Genomic DNA, 21,219 nt, shown 5'->3' with positions numbered 1-21,219 from the left:
ATCAGGGATTGTTGGGATTTGCTGAGTTTGCTGCAGCCTATTTGGACGATATTGTTGTTCACAGTGCTACCTGGGAGGAGCATAAAGATCACCCGAAGGCGGTCATCGGACGTCTCCAGGAAGCCGGATTAACTGTCCACCTCTCAAAGTGTCAGTTTGCCAAGACTGAGACTGAATATCTTGGCTATATTATTGGCAACAGGGTTATCAAACCTCAGACCCACAAACTTCAAGCCAGTCAGTCCCATCCGCGTTCACAGATAAAGACCCAGCTGAAGTCATTCCTTGGAATGTCAGGTTGGTACAGACGATCTGTGCCTAATTATTCCTCTCGTGCTGTTGTTCTCACAGATATGACTCGGCGGATGAGTCCTACTCAGCTGCAGTGGAGTGAGGAGGCTGAATGTGCTTTCAAGGACCTCAAGGATGCGCTGAGTGAGAACCCTGTGTTGTGTAGTCCTGACTTTACTAAAGATTTTGTGTTGCATACGGATGCCTCACAGCGAGGTTTGGGAGCGGTGCTTTTGCAGGGAGAGCCCAATGATCGTCACCCAGTGGCTTACATCAGCAAGAAGTTGTTCCCGAGGGAGACTTGTTATTCCACTGTGGAGAAAGAATGCTTGGTAGTGAAATGGGCTTTGGACTTCCTCAAGTATTATCTCCTGGGAAGAGAGTTCATCCTGGAAACTGACCAGAAAGCCCCGAGGTGGATGGAAGGGATGAAGGATGCTAACAGCCGTATCACCCGCTGGTATTTGCAGCCGTATCATTTCACCACCCAGCACCTTCCCGGACGAGATAGCACCACTGCAGGCTTTTTATCACGCTCTTAGGGCATGATACCAGAAGGGGAGGGAGTGTGTGGTGGCTGCAATTACCAGCCACACCATCAATCAGGCATATTAAAGCATCCTGTAGCTGACCATCCTCCTGAGATACTAAACATTTTAGGTAAATAAAAGCCCTATTTTTTTTCACCTTTACCTGCTCTCCCAGTTTTATGCTTACCCTGGTCCTTCACACCAGGTGTTCTCAACCTTTTTTTATGGGTTGGACTGATACCGTTAACCAAGGGGTCTGTAGATCGCAGGTTGGGAACACCTGATTTAACCTTTAATCCATACAGATAATTTGATCACATCCTACATTTAACAAGGAAAAATAATAACAGAATGCAGAATAAAGTGTTCCAGTTATAGAGAAAGTGCAGGCAGACAATTAGGTGCAAGAACATAACAAGGTAAATTGTGAGGTCAAAAGTCCATCTTATCATACTAGGGAACAATTCAATACTTATAACAGCGTGCAGAAACAGGCCTTAGTCCTGGTGGTACATACTTTCAGGCTTTTGTATCTTCTTCCTGATGGGAGGGAGGAGGACAGAATATCTGGGGTGTGGGGGGGTCTTTGATTATGTTGGCTGCTTCACTGAGGCAGCAATTGTGGACAAAATCAGTGAAGGGGTGGCTGGTTTCCTAAATTTGCTAAGCTGTATTCATGCTCTGCAGTTTCTGGAGTTCATGGGTAGATCAGATGCCATACCAATTTGGGATACAACTTTATTCTTGTCATAAACTTTCATATCCTTTTAAGGAGAGAAGTCTTCTACATTTACAATGAATTGGTAATTTGATTACTGTTGTTCGTGGACAAGTACTGTAATCATAACAAACTAGAGTGCCTTATTCTATAATGAAATGACTTCATCTCATATTGAGAGATTATAGCAACCTTCATGTAAGAGCTGACACTAGAGTCCCTCTCTGACTCTACAGCGTGGTGGCTCTTTCTATGATGTGCTAAACTGTGTCCACAACTCTCTGCAGTTTCTTGCAGTTATGGGCAGGACAGTCACTATATTAAACCACAAGTCATAGATAGATAGATAGATAGATAGATACTTTATTCATCCCCATGGGGAAATTCAACTTTTTTTTTCCAATGTCCCATACACTTGTTGTAGCAAAACTAATTACATACAATACTTAACTCATAAAAAATATGATATGCATCTAAATCACTATCTCAAAAAGAATTAATAATAGCTTTTAAAAAGTTCTTAAGTCCTGGCGGTTGAATTGTAAAGCCTAATGGCATTGGGGAGTATTGACCTCTTCATCCTGTCTGAGGAGCATTGCATCGATAGTAACCTGTCGCTGAAACTGCTTCTCTGTCTCTGGATGGTGCTATGTAGAGGATGTTCAGAGTTTTCCATAATTGACCGTAGCCTACTCAGCGCCCTTCGCTCAGCTACCGATGTTAAACTCTCCAGTACTTTGCCTACGACAGAGCCCGCCTTCCTTACCAGCTTATTAAGACATGAGGCGTCCCTCTTCTTAATGCTTCCTCCCCAACATGCCACCACAAAGAAGAGGGCGCTCTCCACAACTGACCTATAGAACATCTTACTACAGACATTGAATGACGCCAACCTTCTAAGGAAGTACAGTCGACTCTGTGCCTTCCTGCACAAGGCATCTGTGTTGGCAGTCCAGTCTAGCTTCTCGTCTAACTGTACTCCCAGATACTTGTAGGTCTTAACCTGCTCCACACATTCTCCATTAATGATCACTGGCTCCATATGAGGCCTAGATCTCCTAAAGTCCACCACCATCTCCTTGGTCTTGGTGATATTGAGACGCAGGTAGTTTGAGTTGCACCATATCACAAAGTCCTGTATCAGTTTCCTATACTCCTCCTCCTGTCCATTCCTGACACACCCCACTATGGCCGTGTCATCAGCGAACTTCTGCACATGGCAGGACTCCGAGTTATATTGGAAGTCTGATGTGTACAGGGTGAACAGGACCGGAGAGAGTACGGTTCCCTGCAATGCTTTCTACGGTGCATTGATAAATATTAATAAGGGATAAATTTCTTTAGTTTCCTGGTGAAGTAGGGTCGCTGGTGCACTTACTTGGCCTGACAGGACAGCCAACTAAATTGCATAAAGGAATAAATGTGATTAGAGAAGAATGTAGCAGTGCATTAAATAGAAGCAGATTAAAAGGAATTACAAGCAACACAACAGTTTGTTTACACTGCATGTCAGTAACCCATTAAGTGTGGTTGATGGGGGTTGGTGAGCTGGAAGTATTAAAGATTACGTGGCATTAGAAATAGATAACTGAAGCATGCTTCAAAAGATGGCAGACTGCACACTGAATATTTCAGGGCAGAATATATTTAGAAAAGATAGAGGGGAAGAAACAGGCGACTGCTGTGGATGGAATCCAGAGCAAAAACAAACAGCTGGAAGAATGCAGCAGGCCGAGCAGCTTCTGTGGAGAAAAAGGAATGGCTGATGTTATGGATCAAGATCCTTCATCATGTCAACCATGCTTTTGCTTCCACTGAGGCTGCTTGACATGCTGAGCTCTTCCAGAAGTTTTGTTTTCCACTCCAGAAAATAAGCAATATGGTGTAATGACTGAAAGGTTCACAAATAGCTACTTTTATTCAACCATTCATTTCTTGAACCCACCAGTAAAACCTTAACCTCACACACAAAGAGCCGGAGAAACTCAGCGGGTCAGACAGTGTCTGTGGATAGCAATCAATGGCTAATATCTCGAGCCAAGACAGACGCAAATGAATTGCAGCCAGGAATGAAAGTGAGCGTGAAAAGAATTGCAATGTCTAAAATAGAAACCTGCCTGGCTGAACAAATTGTGTTACTGTTGTGGCAGGAGCTCACATACAACAGACCAATCCAGGTTTAAAGGCAAAACTCTCACAGAAAATGCAACCAAGTAGGTCACATACAAAGAGCATGTTGGGAGACAAAACTAAAGGACTGCACAAGGAGGAGAAAAAATGAGAAGTTCAGTTGTAGTTCCATTAGGAGCTCTAATCTGCATGCTGCAGATGAAACATCTGATAGTGATGGAAGTGACACGGATTGAGTAGCCTTAAGGCTTATAATGCAAAAACTTAGGTGATACCAGCAATATGGCTTAACCAGAAGTAAACAACAAATTAATTAAAATGGAATTCAACACTGGCTCGGCTGTTTTAGTTATTCAACAAAATGAGTTTGAGAGGCATTTTAAAGATACTGCACTGAAGCCTGCAGATATCCAAATAAGAAGTTATACTGCAGTAAAGATTACTCTTGTGGGAATGATAATCATAGTAGTCAAATAGACCAACCAACTAGCCACATTGGGCTTGTATATGATAAAAGCAAGAGGGCCAATGTTGTGAACCCACGATTTACTGAGACAACTATATTTTGATTGGAGATCCATCTACTATTTGCATGCCATATCCCCTGCAATAGAGTCAACTGAAAGTAAATTAGGAAAGGTAGTGGATGACGCCACAACGGTGTTCAAGGATGGCATTGGAAAACTCAAACATATCAAGGGTAATATAGTGTTAAATCAAAATGACACACCAAAGTTTTACAAAGCCCATCCGGTTCCTTATAGAATCTGTGATAAAATAGGCAGTGAGCTAGATTGCATGGAGGCTGAGAGAATTCTTTCCAAGTTTGAGTGGAGCCCATGGGCAAGACCAGTTGTCCTAGTAGCCAAGAAGAATGGGTCTGTCAGAATCTGTGGTAATTTTAAGGTCACCATCCACCCAGTACTGAAAGTAAATCAGTATCCTCTGCCCAGGATAGAGGAGGGAAACAGTTCAGCCAAGTGGAATTAGCTGAGGCCTACCTACAAATCGAGATGGAAGAAGAGACAAAGGCGTTGCTCCCCAAAAACATTCACAAAGGGATTTTTGACTATAATAGGCTTCTTTTTGGAGTAACATCTTCATCTGCACTCAGGCAGAAGTTATGCGCCAGGTGCTGCAACCCGGCACTCAGTGCTACCTGGATGACATCAGTGTTACTGGTGAGAATGACAAGGACTATCTCTAAAATCTCAAAACAGTGCTAAAAGGATTATAAGATTATTGACTCAGAGCACAATACAAGTGTGAACACCTTAAATTAAACATCACTTACTGTGTTTACACCATCAACGCACCAGAATTACTTAAGTGCACTGAAAAAATTCAAGCAGTAGTGGAAGCCCCAAGGCCAAAGGACGTCAGAGTCTTGGTCCTTTTTAGAATTCAATTATTATAATAGGTTCTTGTCAAACCTACTACTGTGCTCCACCCTTTGAACTCATTACTGCAGATCAGGAAGAAATGGCAATGGTTAAAGCAATGTGAGGAGGCTTTCCAAAAGGGAAATGAACTGGTGACTACAGACATTGATCCACAATGTCCAGTGAAGCTTGCCTGTGATAGCTCTCCTTATGGTATAGGAGCAGTCATGTCACATGCTATGAGTGATGGAAGTGAATGTCCCACAGTCTTTGCATCATGTCATAGCAGAGAAATATTTTGCACATATTGACAGAGGCCTTGAATCTGGTTTGGGGTGTGAAACATTTCAACCATTACCTGTATGAGAGAGAGTTTACTGTCATTATTGATCATCAACCACTGGGGTCCATTTTCAATTCATCGAATGCGGATGCGGATAACAACAGCAGCATGAATGCGGAGATGGGCTCTGCTCCACTATAGCTTCACACACTGTTGATGTTTTGGGAAGCCTCTTCTCAAGGACACTTAGTTAGTGACAATGGTCCATGGTTTGTTGCGGAAACAGTTCCAGCAATTCCTGAAGATGAGTGGAATGAGATATATTACACCTGCACTGTACCACTCAGCTACAAATGGGCTGGCGGAAAGTTAGTCTAAAGAAGGCGAGCAATGTCAGCAGAACACACTATACTCACACTGAATCAGAAACTCATCAATTTCCTCCTTGCATATTGCAATGCAGCACACTCCACAACCAAAAATTCACCAGCTATACTGTTCATGTGTTGTCCCTTGCTCTCACACTTGGATCTCCTCAAGCCCAATCTCAGAAGGAGTACTTAGGACAAACAGCTGAGACAAATTGAGGTCTCCTCAACCAAGGAGGCTTAATGTTTCACTCCTGGACTAGCAGTCCTGGTGAGGGACTAAATAATAAAAATTAGGTACTGGGTAAGATTAAGGGCGGAAATGGACCACACTCTTACACAGTGGAGATTACGTCCAATGCCATCTGCAGAGGACACATTGATCAATGCAAACAACCAGTGTATAACAGACAACAAAATGTGCAAGTACAAATAAAGAAGTAATAATTAAAAGAAATAAATAAGCAATAAAAAATGAGAACATGAGATGAAGAGCCCTTGAAAGTGAGTCCATAGGTTGTGGGACCATTTCTGTGATGGGGTAAGTGAAGTTGAGTGAAGTTACCCCTTTGTTTCAAGAGCCTGATGTCTGAGGGATAATAATTGTTTCTGAACCTGGCGGTGTGAGTCCTGAGGCTCCTTTACCTTCCTCCTGATGGCAGCAGTGAGAAGAGAGCGTGACCCGGGTGATGGGATTCCGTGATGATGGATGTTACTTTCCTGGCACAATGCTCCATGTAGATATGCTCAATGGCAGGGAGAGCTTTACCAGTGATGGACTGGGTTCAATCCATCACTTTTTACAGGAGTTTCTGTTCAAGGGCATTGGTGTTTTCATAACAGGGTGTGATGCAGCCTGTAATATACTCTCCACCATAGTTTCCACCAGTCTCCGCCACGAAGTGTGTCAAAGTTTTATATATCAGTCCAAATCTCCTCAAACTCTTAAGGAAGTAGAGGAGATGCCATGTTTTCTTCATAATGGCCCTTACGTGCTGAGTCCAGATCAGTTCCTCTGAAATATAATGGCGAGGAATTTAAAGTTGCTGACCTGCGCCACTTGTGATCCCGATGAGGACTGGCTCATGAACCTCTGGTTTCCTCCTCCTGAAGTCAATAATCAACTCCTTGGTCTTGCTGACATTGAGTAAGAGGTTGTTGTTGTGGCACCATTCAACCAGATTTTCAATCTCCCTCCTATATGATTACTCATCACCATGTTTGATTTGGCCAACATCTGTGGAGTCTCAGCAAACTTGAAGATGGCTTTGGAGCTATGCTTTACCACACAGTTATAAGTGTAAAGCAAGTAGAACAGGGGGCTAAGTACACAGCCTTGTGGTGCACATGTGCCGATAGAGATTGTGGAGGAGATGTTGTTGCCAATCTGAACTGACTGGGGTCTGCAAATTAGGAAATCAAGGATCCAATTGCACAAGGAGGCATTGAGGCAAACCAAGGTCTTGAAGCTTATTGATAAGTTTGATGGGATCATAATATTGAATGCCAAGCTGTAGTTGATAAAAGAAAGCATCCTGATGTATGCATCTTTGCTGTCCAGATGCTCCAAGATTGAGGGAAGAGCCCATGAGATGGCATTTGCTGTTGACCTGTGTGCCGGTAGGCAAGTTGGAGTGTTTCAATCGCTACTCAGGCAGGAGTTGATATGTTTCATTACCAACTTCTCAAAACACTTCTTCACCTTTGGAGTGAATTGGAAACTGGAGCATGCTGAGGAGATCCACACAGCCACAGAGAGAACATTCGCTCTCCACTCAGGTAGAAGCTTTGGTCAGGAGCAAACTCACATTGCTGGAGTGTGTAGCTGTTGCACCTTTGTTGGTAAAATATGTGCATTTAATGAAGAGCCATTAACTTGTAGTAGACAGGAGAGGTAGGTAAAACTATTTCTAGACGTTGCTCCACTTGTTGGAGAATACAGCTGCTACACAGTATAGTTGAAGGGTTTTGCTCAGTCCAGCTGTGTTGACTGACCGTACAATATTCAATTAGATCCTCTGAACTTTGTGAGCGTGATTGTAATTATTAAACTTTTCAGAATGTCAGCAACCTGTGAAATGCATGGCAACACTGTAGCCTGTCCCTGTGTATCCTTAAATTGTAAACAAATACGATGCATTTCTCTAAATGTTCTGACGTACATGAATCTGAATTTGAACTTGTGGCAATAAAGTTAGAGGCTCTGGGTTGGGAATCATCACCTGTGAAATGGCTTGTGTCCGTTCACTGCCAGTCTCCCCATTGACCCATGGTGAACATGAAGAAATTGCCTGCTGCATCTCCCTAAATGTTCACTCTACTTTCAGTTATGCTAGACAGAGGAAGGCCATTCAATTCATGTAGTGTTTGTAAGTGCTTCGACCATCTCCTGGCATCACTCACTCAAACTTTCTGACCAAACAGCCATAAACAAGGTGGTAGACATAAGCAAAAGGGATTCTGCAGATGGTGGAAATCTTGAGCAACAATCACAAAATCCTGGAGAAACTCAGCAGACCAAGCAGCATCCATGGAGGGGAAGAAATAATCAATGTTTTAGGCAGCGACCCTTCATCAGGACTTTTGAAGATAGTGCCACTGGAAATCCTCAAAGTACTCTGCAGTGATGAGTTAGCCTACCAACCTGCATGTCTCTGTGATGTAGCATCAAATCAGAACACCTGAAACAGACCCACACAGCCACGTAGAGGTACTGAAATCACAACACAGAGAGCACCAAAGGTCAAGATCAAACACTAGTCACTGAAGCTGTGCAGCAACAGTACTAGCAGCTGCACAAGTGGGCCACCTTGGATAGTAAATTATGCTCATTTTTGCACCATTAATCCATGGTAGACAGGAGAGCTAGTAGGCAGAAGTACTTAGTGAGCCCCATCCTCTGTGCATATGTGTTTACAACCAATTGTTATTGGAATGAAATCTTACTGATATACAGAGAGTAAAACAGAAATTAATACCTTTTCAATGTATGTGTGAAATGTCTTCTCCCAGAAGATCATGAATCTTTGGAATTTTCTCTCCCAGAGATCTGTGCTGCGGGATCTCTGACTATATTTGAGTTATAAGGGAGTCAAAGAGACTGGGGAGAGGAGTATTGTGTTTCTGAGGCCAAGACTGTACCAGCTGTGAAATTACATAATAGCAGAACTGGCTTCGGGAGCTCCATGGCTTTCAGTTCCTGTTTCTTATGTAATTTTGGAGTCATCAAATAAACTGAACATACACTCTCAGCTCTGGTCTAGTTGTAAAACATCTCATTCCTCTACCTTCCAGGGTGTATGTATACTGTGCAGATCTAAATGGGCCAAGGAAGCCTGTCGAGGGGAATTTACGAGAGAGGGACCTCGTTAGCAGAGTGCACTCTGTGTGGTGCCGGCGATGATCTGCTGGGGAAACACATGAAGATTGGTGCAAAGTTCTTGCTCCGGGGTGATGATTCAGTTATTTCTGAGTTTATCAGGAAGAGGCTGGACTTCCTGTTGTGGGCACTGAGTAGCTGTTCCCTATTTAACCACCACTCTGTCTTCGCTCCAACGACTGCTAAGCGAGATGCATGTGTCCGTGCAGTTACTGTTACTACTGTTGGGCTTGTTGGCTGCAGCGAGGGGCGATTCGCCAGCCCCGCGTTTTAACGTGAGCCTGGACGTGACGCCCAGCCAGCGCTGGGAACCGGTGCTCCGAAAATACGACGCTGCTCAGCTGAGGAATTACACGCAACAAATCGTCAGGTGGGTAAGCTTAGCACAACCACTGGCAAAGGCAAAAACCCCCTCCTCCCCCTCCCCCTCCCCCTTGCCCCTCTTTGCAACGGCGGGTAAAATATGTTGAGAAATGATGAGGTGATGCACTTTGGAGGGAAATTAGGGCATTGGCAATGAATGACAGCAACTCAAGAAATGGTAAGTAATAAGGGACAAAGTCCAAGGATCTCTGGAAGGCAGCGGCACAAGTAGATAAGGTGGTTAGGAAGATAATCCCGATACCTCTTTACTGGGGCAGAGAAGAGCAGAGAGGGTATGTTAAAACTTTAACATTGTTAAAACTCCGTTAACCCAGCATTCTGGGAGCTAATGTGAATGTTCTTAATAAACACACCAACACAATTTTAACTCTGCACTTTAAGATATTACAGAGCAGAATTTAAATTTTTCTCACAAGTTTAAAGGGAGTGTCGGAAATAGTTTCACTAGAGCGTGAGTACTGGGTCCCTGGAGTTTACCAGAAGTATGAGGGTGGATTCCAGCGCATTTAACAGGTGCAATTTTAGCATTCATTTCAGGAGGACTAGAAACTAAGACCATAAGACATAGGAGCAGAAGTAGGCCGTTCAGCCCATCGAGTCTGCTCCACCATTCAATCATAGGCTGATCCAATTCTTCCAGTCGTCCCCACTCCCCTGCCTTCACCCCATACCTTTTGATGCCCTGGCTAATCAAGAACCTATCTATATCTGCCTTAAATACTCCTAGTGACTTGGCATACACAGCCGCTCATGGCAACAAATTCCACAGATTTACCACCCTCTGACTAATGTAATTTCTCCGCATCTGTTCTAAATCCTTCAATCCTGAAGTCAACCCGTCTTGTCCTAGAATCCCCTACCGTATTTCAATAAGTAAATAAGTAAATGGGAAATAACTTTGCCATATATAATCTGTTCAGGCCTTTATAAAAGCAAGGATGTGATGCTGAGGCTTTTTAAAACAATGGTCAGACCGTCGTGAGTATTGTGAGCAGTTTTTGCCCCCTTATCTAAGAAGAGATGTGCCTGCATTGGAGACGGTCCAAAGGCGATTCACCAGAATGATTCTCGGAATGAAACATGGGAGTTGTTGGTGGCTCAGGACCTGTGATCGCTGGAGTTTAGAAAAATGACGGAGGAGTCTGTGGAATTCATTGCTACAGACAGCTGTGGAAGCTGTCATCGAATATATTTGAAGTGGAGTTTGACAGGTCCTTGATTAGTTAGGGCATCAAATGTTACAGAGAGAAGGCAGAAGAATGGTGTTGAGAGGGATAATAATTCAGCCATGATCGAATGCCGAAGAGGACTGGATTGGCTGAATGGCCTAATTTGCTTCCATGCCTTATACACAGTGGATGGTCAGAAAGTGTTCCCCATAGCAGAGGTGTATAAAATCAGAGGGCTCGAGTTTAAGATGAGGTGGTAGAGACTTAGAGAAGATTGGAAGAAGAATTTTTTTCATCCAGAAGGTGCTTGGTATCTGATACACTCTGCTCAAGGGGATAACGAAGGCAGAGTACATGGCAGTGCTCTTTTATGCCTTAAGAATTCAAGTGATCTTCTCAATCCCAGATGAGTATTGAATTGTCAAGGCTCATATGGCTACAGGTGAAGAGCTGGAAAATTGGACTAGTATGAATGGTTGGCATGAAAACATCTGTTTCTGTGCTGTATGAAGTAATAAGGGAAACAAAACAAAAAGAAGGGACCAGCCGGTATCAGCAAGCACAGGGGCAGAACAGGAACACAGGGTGCTTGTGTGGGGAGCCACCTCTCTGCTGAATGTGCTACAGGTCACAGCCCGATAGTATTGGCTAGTGGAGCATTGTGAGAGTTTATCAGAAGCATCTACCTTTCTATTACTGAAACAGGTGACTACAGAGATGCTGGAATCTAGAGCAAGTATCAAATTGCTGGAGAAGGTGATGGAGGATCTCATCCACAAATGCTTACTATCCATTTCCTCCACAAATGTTGCCTGACCCTGCTTCCAGTAGACTTTTGCAGTCTAATGATTACTGAAGCAATGATAATTGTAATTAAAATTATGAAAAAGTGAGAAGGTAAACAGTGAACTCTTATTTACATTAATTAGTGAATTGATTGTAAGGGAGCATAAATTTAGGATTAGAAATAGAATAATTTATCTACATTGAATTGAATTCTTCTGTAAGATAGTTGATTCATGGTCAGCTTCAGTTTGATTGCATGGTGAAAAGAAGATATAAAGGCACAATATTGCTGTTTCAGTTAACCTGTTCTTATTTATATTTGGTATTATTTTGTCTTGAAAAATGCTAATTCATCTTAATTAGCTCTAATCATCACTTGTGACTGCACACTGTATTCCACTAATTTTTGCACCACACCCAAAATGCATGCTTAATTACACATAAAGCACTAGAGGAACTCAGTGGGTCAGATAGCATCAACATTGGGAAATGGACAGTTGAAATTTCAAGTGAGATCCCTCCAAATTCCAGCACCATCACCCCCTTGTGTCTTATGCTGAATTATCAATTTGCCAGCCAGGAGAAATAACGATTCACTATTTGCACTCAGTTATTTTAGTTGCATTGAACACATCCAGAAGGGCTTACTAAAGAATCTAGCTATTCTTGTGATTATAGTGATAGTTTTCAAGTCTCTCACTATAATATTTTTGAATTTTTGGATATGGTTAGTAAAGCTACAAAACTGGATTTCATTGTCTTTGCCATTATATAATGTCCAAAATTGCACAAAGTTTCAAGTGTCTTCAACCTTTACACAGATTCATTATCATCCACTTGCTTTTATATTCACTGCCCATATTTAAATTTCATAATTGCATTTTCACTTTTTATTGGCTGTCACCACTAATCTACTTTTGAAGACCAGATTATTCATACTTTTTTAATCTCTTGCTTCACTCTAGGACATTTATGCTAAATGTACTTTATGTTTGTCTTTATAAGACAATTGGCACATAGATATTACTTTAGTCCATATTTTATGTTGTTTTGAGAGAATTTGGGAGAACATAGACAACTTAAATATGTTAAGCACATAACACTGCAAGAAGCATCATCACCATCAATGCTGTGAACCTTTCCTAATGTTAGACCAGAGCAAAGAGAAAACTTTAGTATGAACGTGAGCAACATTTCATTGTGATTACTATTGGCAGCATAGAGAAAACTGAAAAATGAGAAAGCTGTTCTGTTTCATTCATATGATTATTCATTTGTTAGGCTTATTTCTTAGCTGTTTTAGTAAAAATAATGAAAATATGCTCAAATCAAATGTACTTTTAACTTACAGCTCTGTTGTTCCAAAATGGGTGACTAATGTTATTAACTGGCTAGCACCCATACTGAAGTATTTATTACCAGAGCCCTATCGAGGAGAAATCGAAGGAATCTGTAAATTCCTTGGTGTAAATCTTGGAGAAGGACTTCTTATCAATCTTGCCTATGAAGCTTCTGGGTATGTGCTCCTTGAGGTATTAGCTTCTTTATTTTATTTTATGAGGATAGTCATATAGTTGAATACTGCAATCCAAGTAGATCACAATTTGTACCAATATACATTGAGACACAATTTATTTCAGGTCACTGTTTTTTTTTGTTGACATCATATAAAAAGGTAAGCTATAACATGTAAGGTAAAAATAATGGCCTGAGAGAATATACACAACAACGTAATATTTAAGAAAGGTGTATTATGAGTTCTAGGCTGACATAATCTCCAAATAGTATTATGTTAACACCAGCATTAAACTATTTCATATACAGTAAATGGATTAACAGCAATAAAACTGAATCAAACAATAAGCAACTATTACATACTTCCCTCATCCTTTTATTGGCAAGCTTACAGAAAAGTAGTTCTGAGCTCCCAAAGCAAAATGGGATCTGGAACAGTGAGTAAAATAGACACTATATTGGAATCCTGGTGTGCAATATTCTCTCCAACCCCAGCATTAGTTGTATATTCTACCCAGACATTTCAGCATCCTCACCTCCTTTAAGATCTTTTTATTAAACCCGCCTCTTTGGACTGGCTTCTGACTAGTCATCCTAATATCGCCTTCAGTTCATGCCTCCCAGTGAAGAGTTTAAGGTATAACCTTGGTGACTGAGGTGAATCTTGCTGGCTCCGACCAGAGTTCCAAAATGAACCACCTGACTACAGCCATTCACAGTGAAGTAAATCCTGAAACTATCCAGAGCTTACTGAGCAACAGATATTGCCACATCAGTCACTAAGCTCCGTCAATTGTTTCCACTTGGAGTCCAGTGGTGAACCCTAATTTTAGTTGGATTCCCTGGAGATACATTCTTCTCCAAGCTTATGCCTGGCTTTGTGTCTCTGGCTTGGAGTCTCATCTACTGAGTAACAGTATACTGCCCTCACCTCGTAGCCTGTCTTGAGCTTGGCCTGCAAAATAAGGAAGTTCTGTTTGCAATGACTTGTGGATTTCTTTTGTGTTTTTAGTGCACTGTTTTGCTGTTATTAATTAATAGTTTGGTAGATTTTGAATGTCTCTGACAATCAGAAACAAAAACAACTTAAATTCTTTAACAGCTCTGACAGGTTACGAGATAATTCTCATCCTTGTCTTCTGTCAAAGCATGTCAAAGTTCAGAGCTCTGGGGGTGCAGCTTCAACTGCATGTCAGCTGTGCCTGATATGATGAACTGATGTCTTGTAATCACTCTCCAGGATTCCACCAATATACAGGGGGAATCCAGACAATAAGTGAAGCTGCAAACCCAATTTTTGGACAATACCAGCAGATGTGTCTTTGAGCTGATGTGTCATTGCTCACAGATATTGCACCAGTATTGTCGCAGAAGACTCAGCAGGAAAGATTTACCATGGTAGAAATATGGACTACGCATTTACTGATATTTTAACGGCTATCACAGTTGACGTGCAATTTGTAAGCAGTGGTCAGGTAGGTGCATACATTAATTAAAACAATAAATAGAAAAGAAATGTAACCTTTTAAATTGCTGGAATATCCAGATTTGATGTAGTGGGATAAAATCTGTGTTTACAATTTTCTAATATTTTGAATATTTCTGTGCTTATCTTTAGAAAAGCTAGCTCTGTTTCCAGTGATAAGACATTTGAAACAATAAGATAAGCACAGATAAGATAAGATATTTTGTGATGTTAAACCAAGTAATAAAATATAAACAAGAGAAAATCTGCAGATGCTGGAAATCTGAGCAACGCACACAAAATGCTGGAGGAGCTCAGCAGGCCAGGCAGCATCTAGGAAAAGAGTAGGGTTGACGTTTCGGCCTGAAATGGCAACTGTACTCTTTTCCTGGATACTGCCTGGCCTGCTGAGTTCCTCCAGCATTTTGTGTGTGTTGCACATAATAAAATATAAATATAAATCAACCTAAATTTGAGCAGTCTGAAAATATTGCACTGTTAATACCACACTGTTACATTGTAGTCATTTAGTTTGATGAATTGATCTGTAAATCATAGAAAAGTACAGCACTGAAAGAGGTCCTTGTGCCCATTTAGTGCCTGCCGAACTATTTAAACTGCCTAATCCCATCAAGCTGCACTAAAACCATAACCCTCCACACCCCTCCCATCCATGTACCTATCCAAATTCTCTTAAACATTGAAATTGAGCTCACATGCGCTTGTACTGACAGCTCATTACACACTCTCATGACCCTCTGAGTGAAGAAGTTTCCCTTCATGTTCTCCTTAAACTTTTGACCATTCACACTTAACCCATGACCTCTAGTTGTAGTCCCATCCTCAGTGGAAAAAAACTACTTGCATTTACTCTATCTATACCCCTCATAATTTTGTATACCTCCATCAAATTTCCTCTCTGTATTCTGCACTCCAAGGAATAAAGTCCTAACCTATTCAATCTTTCCTTATAACTCAGGTCTCCAGACCCAGCAAGATCTTTGTAAATTTTCTCTGTACTCTTTCAAACTTATTTACATTGTTCCTGTAGGTAAGTGACCAAAACTACACACAATACTCTAAGTTAGGCCTCACCAGTGTCTTATACAACTTCAACATAACATCCCATCTCCTGTACTCACTACTTTGATTTATGAAGGCCAATGTGCCATTAACTTTCTTTACGAACATATTTACCTGTGCCACCACTTTCAATGAATTATTGACCTGTATTTCTAGATCTCCTTGTGTTACCACATTCCTCAGTGCCCTACCATTCACTGTGTAAGATCTACCCTAACTGGTCCTGCCGAAGAGCAAAACCTCGCACTTGTCTGCATTAAATTCCATCTGCCAGCTGGATCAGATCTCGCTGCAAGCTCTGATAGTCTTTCTTGGTGTCCACTACACCCCCAATACTGGTGTCATCTGCAAATTTCTGATCCCATTAGCCACATTATCATCCAGGTTTTTGATATAGATGACAAACAACAATGGACCCAGCACCAATCCCTGCTGCACTCCACTTGTCACAGGCCTCCAGTCCGAGGCAACCATCTACTACCACTGGCTTCTGCCGAAAGCCAATGTCTAATCCAATTTACTACCTCATCCTGAATGCCAAGTGACTGAACTTTCCTGATCAACCTCCCATGCAGGACCTTGTAAAATGCCTTGTTAAAGTCCATTTAGGCAACATCCACTGCCTTGCCTTCATCAACTTTCCAGGTAACTTCCTCGAAAAACTCTAAAAGATTGTTTAGACAGGATCTACCACACAAAGCCATGCAGACTATCCTTAATCAGTCCGTCTATCCAAGTACTCATATATCCAGTCCCTTAGAATACCTTCCAATAACTTTCCCATACTGATGTAGGGCTTATTGGTCTATAACTTCCTGGTTTAGTTTTAGAGCCTTTCTTAAACAGCGGAATAACATTAACTATCCTCGAATCTTCCAGCACCTCGCCCATCACTAAGGATGACTTAAATATCTCTGCTAAGGCCCCTGCAATTCCTGCACTTGCCTCCCACAGGGTCCGAGTGAATATCTTGTCAGGCCCTGGAGACCTCCTCCTCTGTAATCAGTATTACGTCCATGACCTCACTCCTGAAGACTCTGTATCGATATCCCGAGTAAATACAGAAGCAAAAAATCCATTTAAGATCTCCCCAATCCCTTTTGCCTTCACGTATAGGTTACCATTCTGACCAATTTTGTCCCTTGCAATCCTGGTCTTGACATATCTGTAGAATCCTTTCTTGCAAATCTCAATTTCATCTCAGGTTTATTTGTTTAGCATGGTTAACACCATCATATATAGAATTAAGATAATCTTTTTGTTGTTAAAATGCTTTTTAACAAACCTTTGATTTGCTCTTAAAGTACAGATGTTGGCTAATAACATATTTCACTATATGATAAGGGTTTTTGTTTTCCTTTTTTCTTTCTTTACCAAACAGCTTCAGTCTTGGTAGTGAGATTAGATTATTTTGTTTGTATAATAAAATTACCACATTTCAATATTACAATTTAATTTAACTTACATGAATACAGGCTAATGAGATTCCAAGTGTGATTCAAATATAATGTATTTGATAATATTTAATCTATTTTTTACTTATATATGTTACTGTACTCTGTATTCTTCTATACAGAAAATTAATAAAAATATTGAAAGAGAAAATGCTTATATGCATGACTTTGTTAAGCTGGAAATTGTTACATTTACAGCTTCATAGTTGCAGAGATGGAATTAGATAAATACCAAGATATTACAAAACTTAATGTTAATATGATATTGTAGAGACTCCTTAATTTCATCAGGCAGAATTCACCCAGACTGTTGAGGGTTAAGTTTGCTGTGTATGTTACATGTTATGTTGTATATTATTATGTTTTGGGGGTGGGTTTTTCTTATCACATTGGTGACCCCAATGCTCCTCCGGACGATTCCGGAGTGATTTCACTCATTTTACAATCATGACCACAAACGCTGTTGCTCTCAAGGTTCCTGGATTCTGGCAGGAACATGCTGACATCTGGTTCATTCAGGCAAAGGCCCAGTTTACAGTGCAGGGAATCTCACAAGACGGCACAAAATAGTACGACGATGTCGCAGCATTAGGTAACTCTAAGGTGACTAGAGTGATGAGCGTCCTGCAGCAACCACCAGACGTCAGCAGGTACGAGACTCTTAAGCAACTCCTTCTGGAGACCTTTAAACTTTCCAAGTCTGAGTGCGCCTGTTGGCTCCTCTCACTGCCTGGCTTAGGTGACTCCAAGCCATCGAAGTTGATGGACCACATGTTGTCCCTCCTTGGTGGACATCAGCTGTGTTTCATCTTCAGAGAGTTTTTCCTGCAACAACTAATAGGTGAGGTCCAATCGGCTCTGGGTGGCTCTCCCCTCAAAAACCTCTGGGCTCTAGTGAGAGAGACTAACAAGGTGTTTTCTGTCACCAAGAGGGCCTGTGCGACAATGGAGACAGGCGTATTCACTGTTTTGCTACCACTTGAACACGAGACATTCGCCGTGGCTCAACAATGGTCTCCTACCCGGTTTCTAAAATGCGTGGTTTGGGACAAGAGCTAAGAAATGCCACGCACCCTGCAGCTTCAAGGAATTGAGAAACAGAACAGCCGGTGCCCATTAACTGCTATGGGTGTCTGCAGATCAGACTCTGTTTCTGAGCACCACTTCCTCTATGACACAGGCGTTCAGGTGAGCATCCTGCCCACATCAAAATTGGACATACAAGCTGGGGAATATGGACCGTCTCTCGAGGCTGCGAACAGCAGTGCCATCCGGACTTTTGGTGAATGTGAGATGGCATTGTGCTTCAGAAGTTAGAAGTCATGCTAGAATTTTGTGTTAGCAGCGGTGTCTACACAACCAGCTGGGGGCCAACTTCCTCTGTGCCAACAGCCTTCTCTTTTTCATCCAGAACCAGCGCCTCATCAACGCAGAGACTTTCTACTCCCTCTCCGGCACACTCAGCCCCACCGGCACTTCAAAGTCCAGCATCCTTTCCACCCCTGATGATTTCCTCCACCTCCTTGCTGAGTTCCCAGACCTGACTGAGTACACCTTTTCCTCCTCCACTGCTAAATATAGGGTAGAGCACCACATCCTCACCACCGGCCACCTTTTCACCCAGGCACCACAATCCAGAGAAGGTAGCTATCGCCAAGGCTGAGTTTGACGGCATGGAGCACTTGGCATCGTCAGGCAGTCCAGCAGTCTATGGGCTTCCCCTTTCCATGTCATGTGAAAGCCATGTCCATGTGGCAATTACCGACACCTCAACAATGTCACAACCCCTGACCAATACCCAATCCCGCACATCCAGGATATCTCTGCCCACCTGGAAGGAAAAGTTTTTTTCTCAAAGGTGGATCTCGTTCATGGTTATAACCAGGTCCACCTGAGTGACATTCCTAAAACCAGCGTTATTACACTGTTTGATTTGTTTGAGTTCCTTTGAATGCCATTTGGGCTGAAGATTGCAGCCCAGACCTTTCAGCATCTCATGGACAATGTTCTCAAGGATTTGCCATTCCTGTTTGTTAACCTAGATGGCATTTTGGTAGCCAGCTCTTCTAAGGGTGAACATCTCTAACACTTGAGAACCCTTTTTGAACGCCTTAGTCAGCACAGTCTTATCATCAACCCAATGAAGTGCCAGTTTGGGCTGTTCGCGGTCAATTTCCTCGGACACCACATCAATGCAGCAGGGGCAGTACTCCTGTCGGCTAAAGTTGAGGCCATAAAGCGCTTCCCTTGGCCAGTCACTGTTAAGGCCCTGCAGGAATTTTTGGGCATGGTGAAGTTTTATCACAGTTTTGTCCCCAAAGTGGCTCAGCTCTTGTGCCCCCTCTACGAGGCCCTTAAGGGCAGAGTGGCCAAGCATGTCATGGACTGGACATAAGAAAGTTCCAAGGTGTTCTCAGATACTAAGCAGGCATTGTGTAATGCAACACTGCTGGCGTAACTCCTCCCAGACACACTGGTTGCTCTTACCGCTGATGTGTCGGATTGGATGGTGCATGAGCAGTTGATCAGCACTATTCAGCAAGCTTTTTTAGCCGTCAGCTTTTCCCCTACGAGCACAAGTACAGCACATTTGACCATGAGCTTCTCAACCTGTACTTGTCTAACATTTGCCATGACTAAGGTCTCTGACCCTTGGTCTGCGTGACAGCAGCACCATCTTTCTTTTATTTCAGAGTTCACCATGGTGATCCAGTACGTCGCGGGGAAGTGCAACCTTGTGGCTGACTGTCTGCCTTTCCTGGCCCCTCACTGGTGCTGTCCATTTGGGTGTGTACTACGCTCCGATGGCGACAGATCAGATTTCGGACCCGAGCGTGCAGGTTCGACGGGGGTGACCCCAGCGGTGCATTTTCGACGTGATCCACGGGCTTTCTCACCACCGCGCAGGCTAAAGAAGGGTGGTAGGGACTGACTGCTTGTTTGGCCATGTCAACGCGGGAAGGTGCATTGACGCGCCAAGGCTCCTTTCATGGTCCCTGCGCGGCATTTCGGATTTGGCGAAATCCAGGCGAATGTGGATTTGGTTGGCCCGTTAACCCCTGTCCCGTCTCCGCAGGTTTACTCACCTCCTCGCCATTGTTGGTAGGACAACACATTGGCGGGCCGGAGGCAGTGCCGCTGTCGTCCATCTCGGCCGCGGCGGTAGCGCGCGGTTCACTCAGTTTGGCACCGCGTCACGTCAGATGTCTCTTCAGACCGACGGATGCAGCTTATGTCCGGGCTTTGGTGGGTGGTTGTCCGTGATTTGGGGGTCAAACTGCACCGGACCACGGCTTATCACCCTCAGGCCGATGGCCTGTGCGAGTGGTTACACCGTTCAGTGACAGCCGCTCTCCGTGCATGGACAGACTGCCGTGGGTCATGTTGGGCCTGAAGGCGGCCCTTCAGCCCTCTTCTGCGGAGGTCATTTTCGAGCAATCCCTGCGGGTGCCAGGAGAGTTTCTCCCAACATCCACGGTACACTTCACAGCGGCGGGCAGCTTCTCTGGACAGCGCCAGAACTTTCACTCTGGTGCCCACAATGCAACATGGCCAGCCGTGGTCGCGCCTCTTGCCGGGTCTCTAGGAGATGAAGTATGTGTTTATGAGTTACGGGTCCTCTGTGGCCCGTTCCGCTTGTGGAAATGGGGGTTAAGTTTTTTTACACTGGACTCTGGAGGTATCCCGGATAGTTTTTATGTGGATCGTCTCAAGCTTGTCCATTTTACCTGGATTCTCTAATGGAAGTCGCACAGCCCCCGCAGATGGACCGGCTTCCCACCTCCAGACCTTCTGACATGGTTGTTCTTCCCGGGCACCTGCCTGTGAGAGCAGGCTTTATATGAGAGCAGGGATTTGGTGCTGAGGCTTTATTAGGCACTGGTGAGGTCTCACCTTGAGTATTGCGCACAGTTTTGGGCTCTTCATCCTAGAAGAGATGTGCTGGCATTGGAGAGGATCCAGAGGAGGTTCACAACAATGATTACAGGAATGAAAGGGTTATCAGACAAGGAATGGCTCTGGGTCTGTACTCACTGGAAATTAGAAGTATGAGGGAGGATCTCATTGAAACCTTTTGCATGTTGAAAGGTCTAGACAGAGTAGATGTGGAAAAGATGTTTCCCATGGTGGGAGAGTCTAGGACAATAGGGCACATCCTCAGGATAGAAGGGTGTTCATTCAAAACAGAGATGCAGAGAAATTGCTTTAGCAAGAAGGTGGTGAATTTGTTGCCATGAGCCACTGTAGTGGCCAGGTTGTTGGGTGTATTTAAGGCAGAGAT

At 43.1% G+C, this 21,219-nt stretch overlaps 1 protein-coding gene across 3 annotated transcripts in view; it reads left to right on the top strand.

Moving 5' to 3' along the window:
• Nucleotides 1-9,257: 9,257 nt before the first annotated feature.
• LOC140737524 (N-acylethanolamine-hydrolyzing acid amidase-like) overlaps nucleotides 9,258-21,219 on the top strand; it is a 37,724-nt gene continuing 25,762 nt past the window's right edge. For 2 of the 3 annotated variants that reach the window (XM_073063971.1, XM_073063973.1), the window contains exons 1-3: nucleotides 9,258-9,451; nucleotides 12,772-12,936; nucleotides 14,284-14,410. In XM_073063971.1, coding sequence (XP_072920072.1) covers nucleotides 9,273-9,451; nucleotides 12,772-12,936; nucleotides 14,284-14,410 — 471 coding nt within the window. In that variant the 5' untranslated portion in view covers nucleotides 9,258-9,272. Of the gene's footprint in view, nucleotides 9,452-12,771; nucleotides 12,953-14,283; nucleotides 14,411-21,219 lie in introns of all 3 variants that reach the window. The other variant, XM_073063972.1, reaches the window with a different exon arrangement.

This window comes from Hemitrygon akajei, chromosome 13 (genome assembly GCF_048418815.1).
Source record: "Hemitrygon akajei chromosome 13, sHemAka1.3, whole genome shotgun sequence".
Lineage (NCBI taxonomy): Eukaryota > Metazoa > Chordata > Chondrichthyes > Myliobatiformes > Dasyatidae > Hemitrygon > Hemitrygon akajei.
The sequence above is the reverse complement of the archived record's forward strand: the minus strand, read 5'-3'. Positions and strand labels throughout refer to the sequence as shown.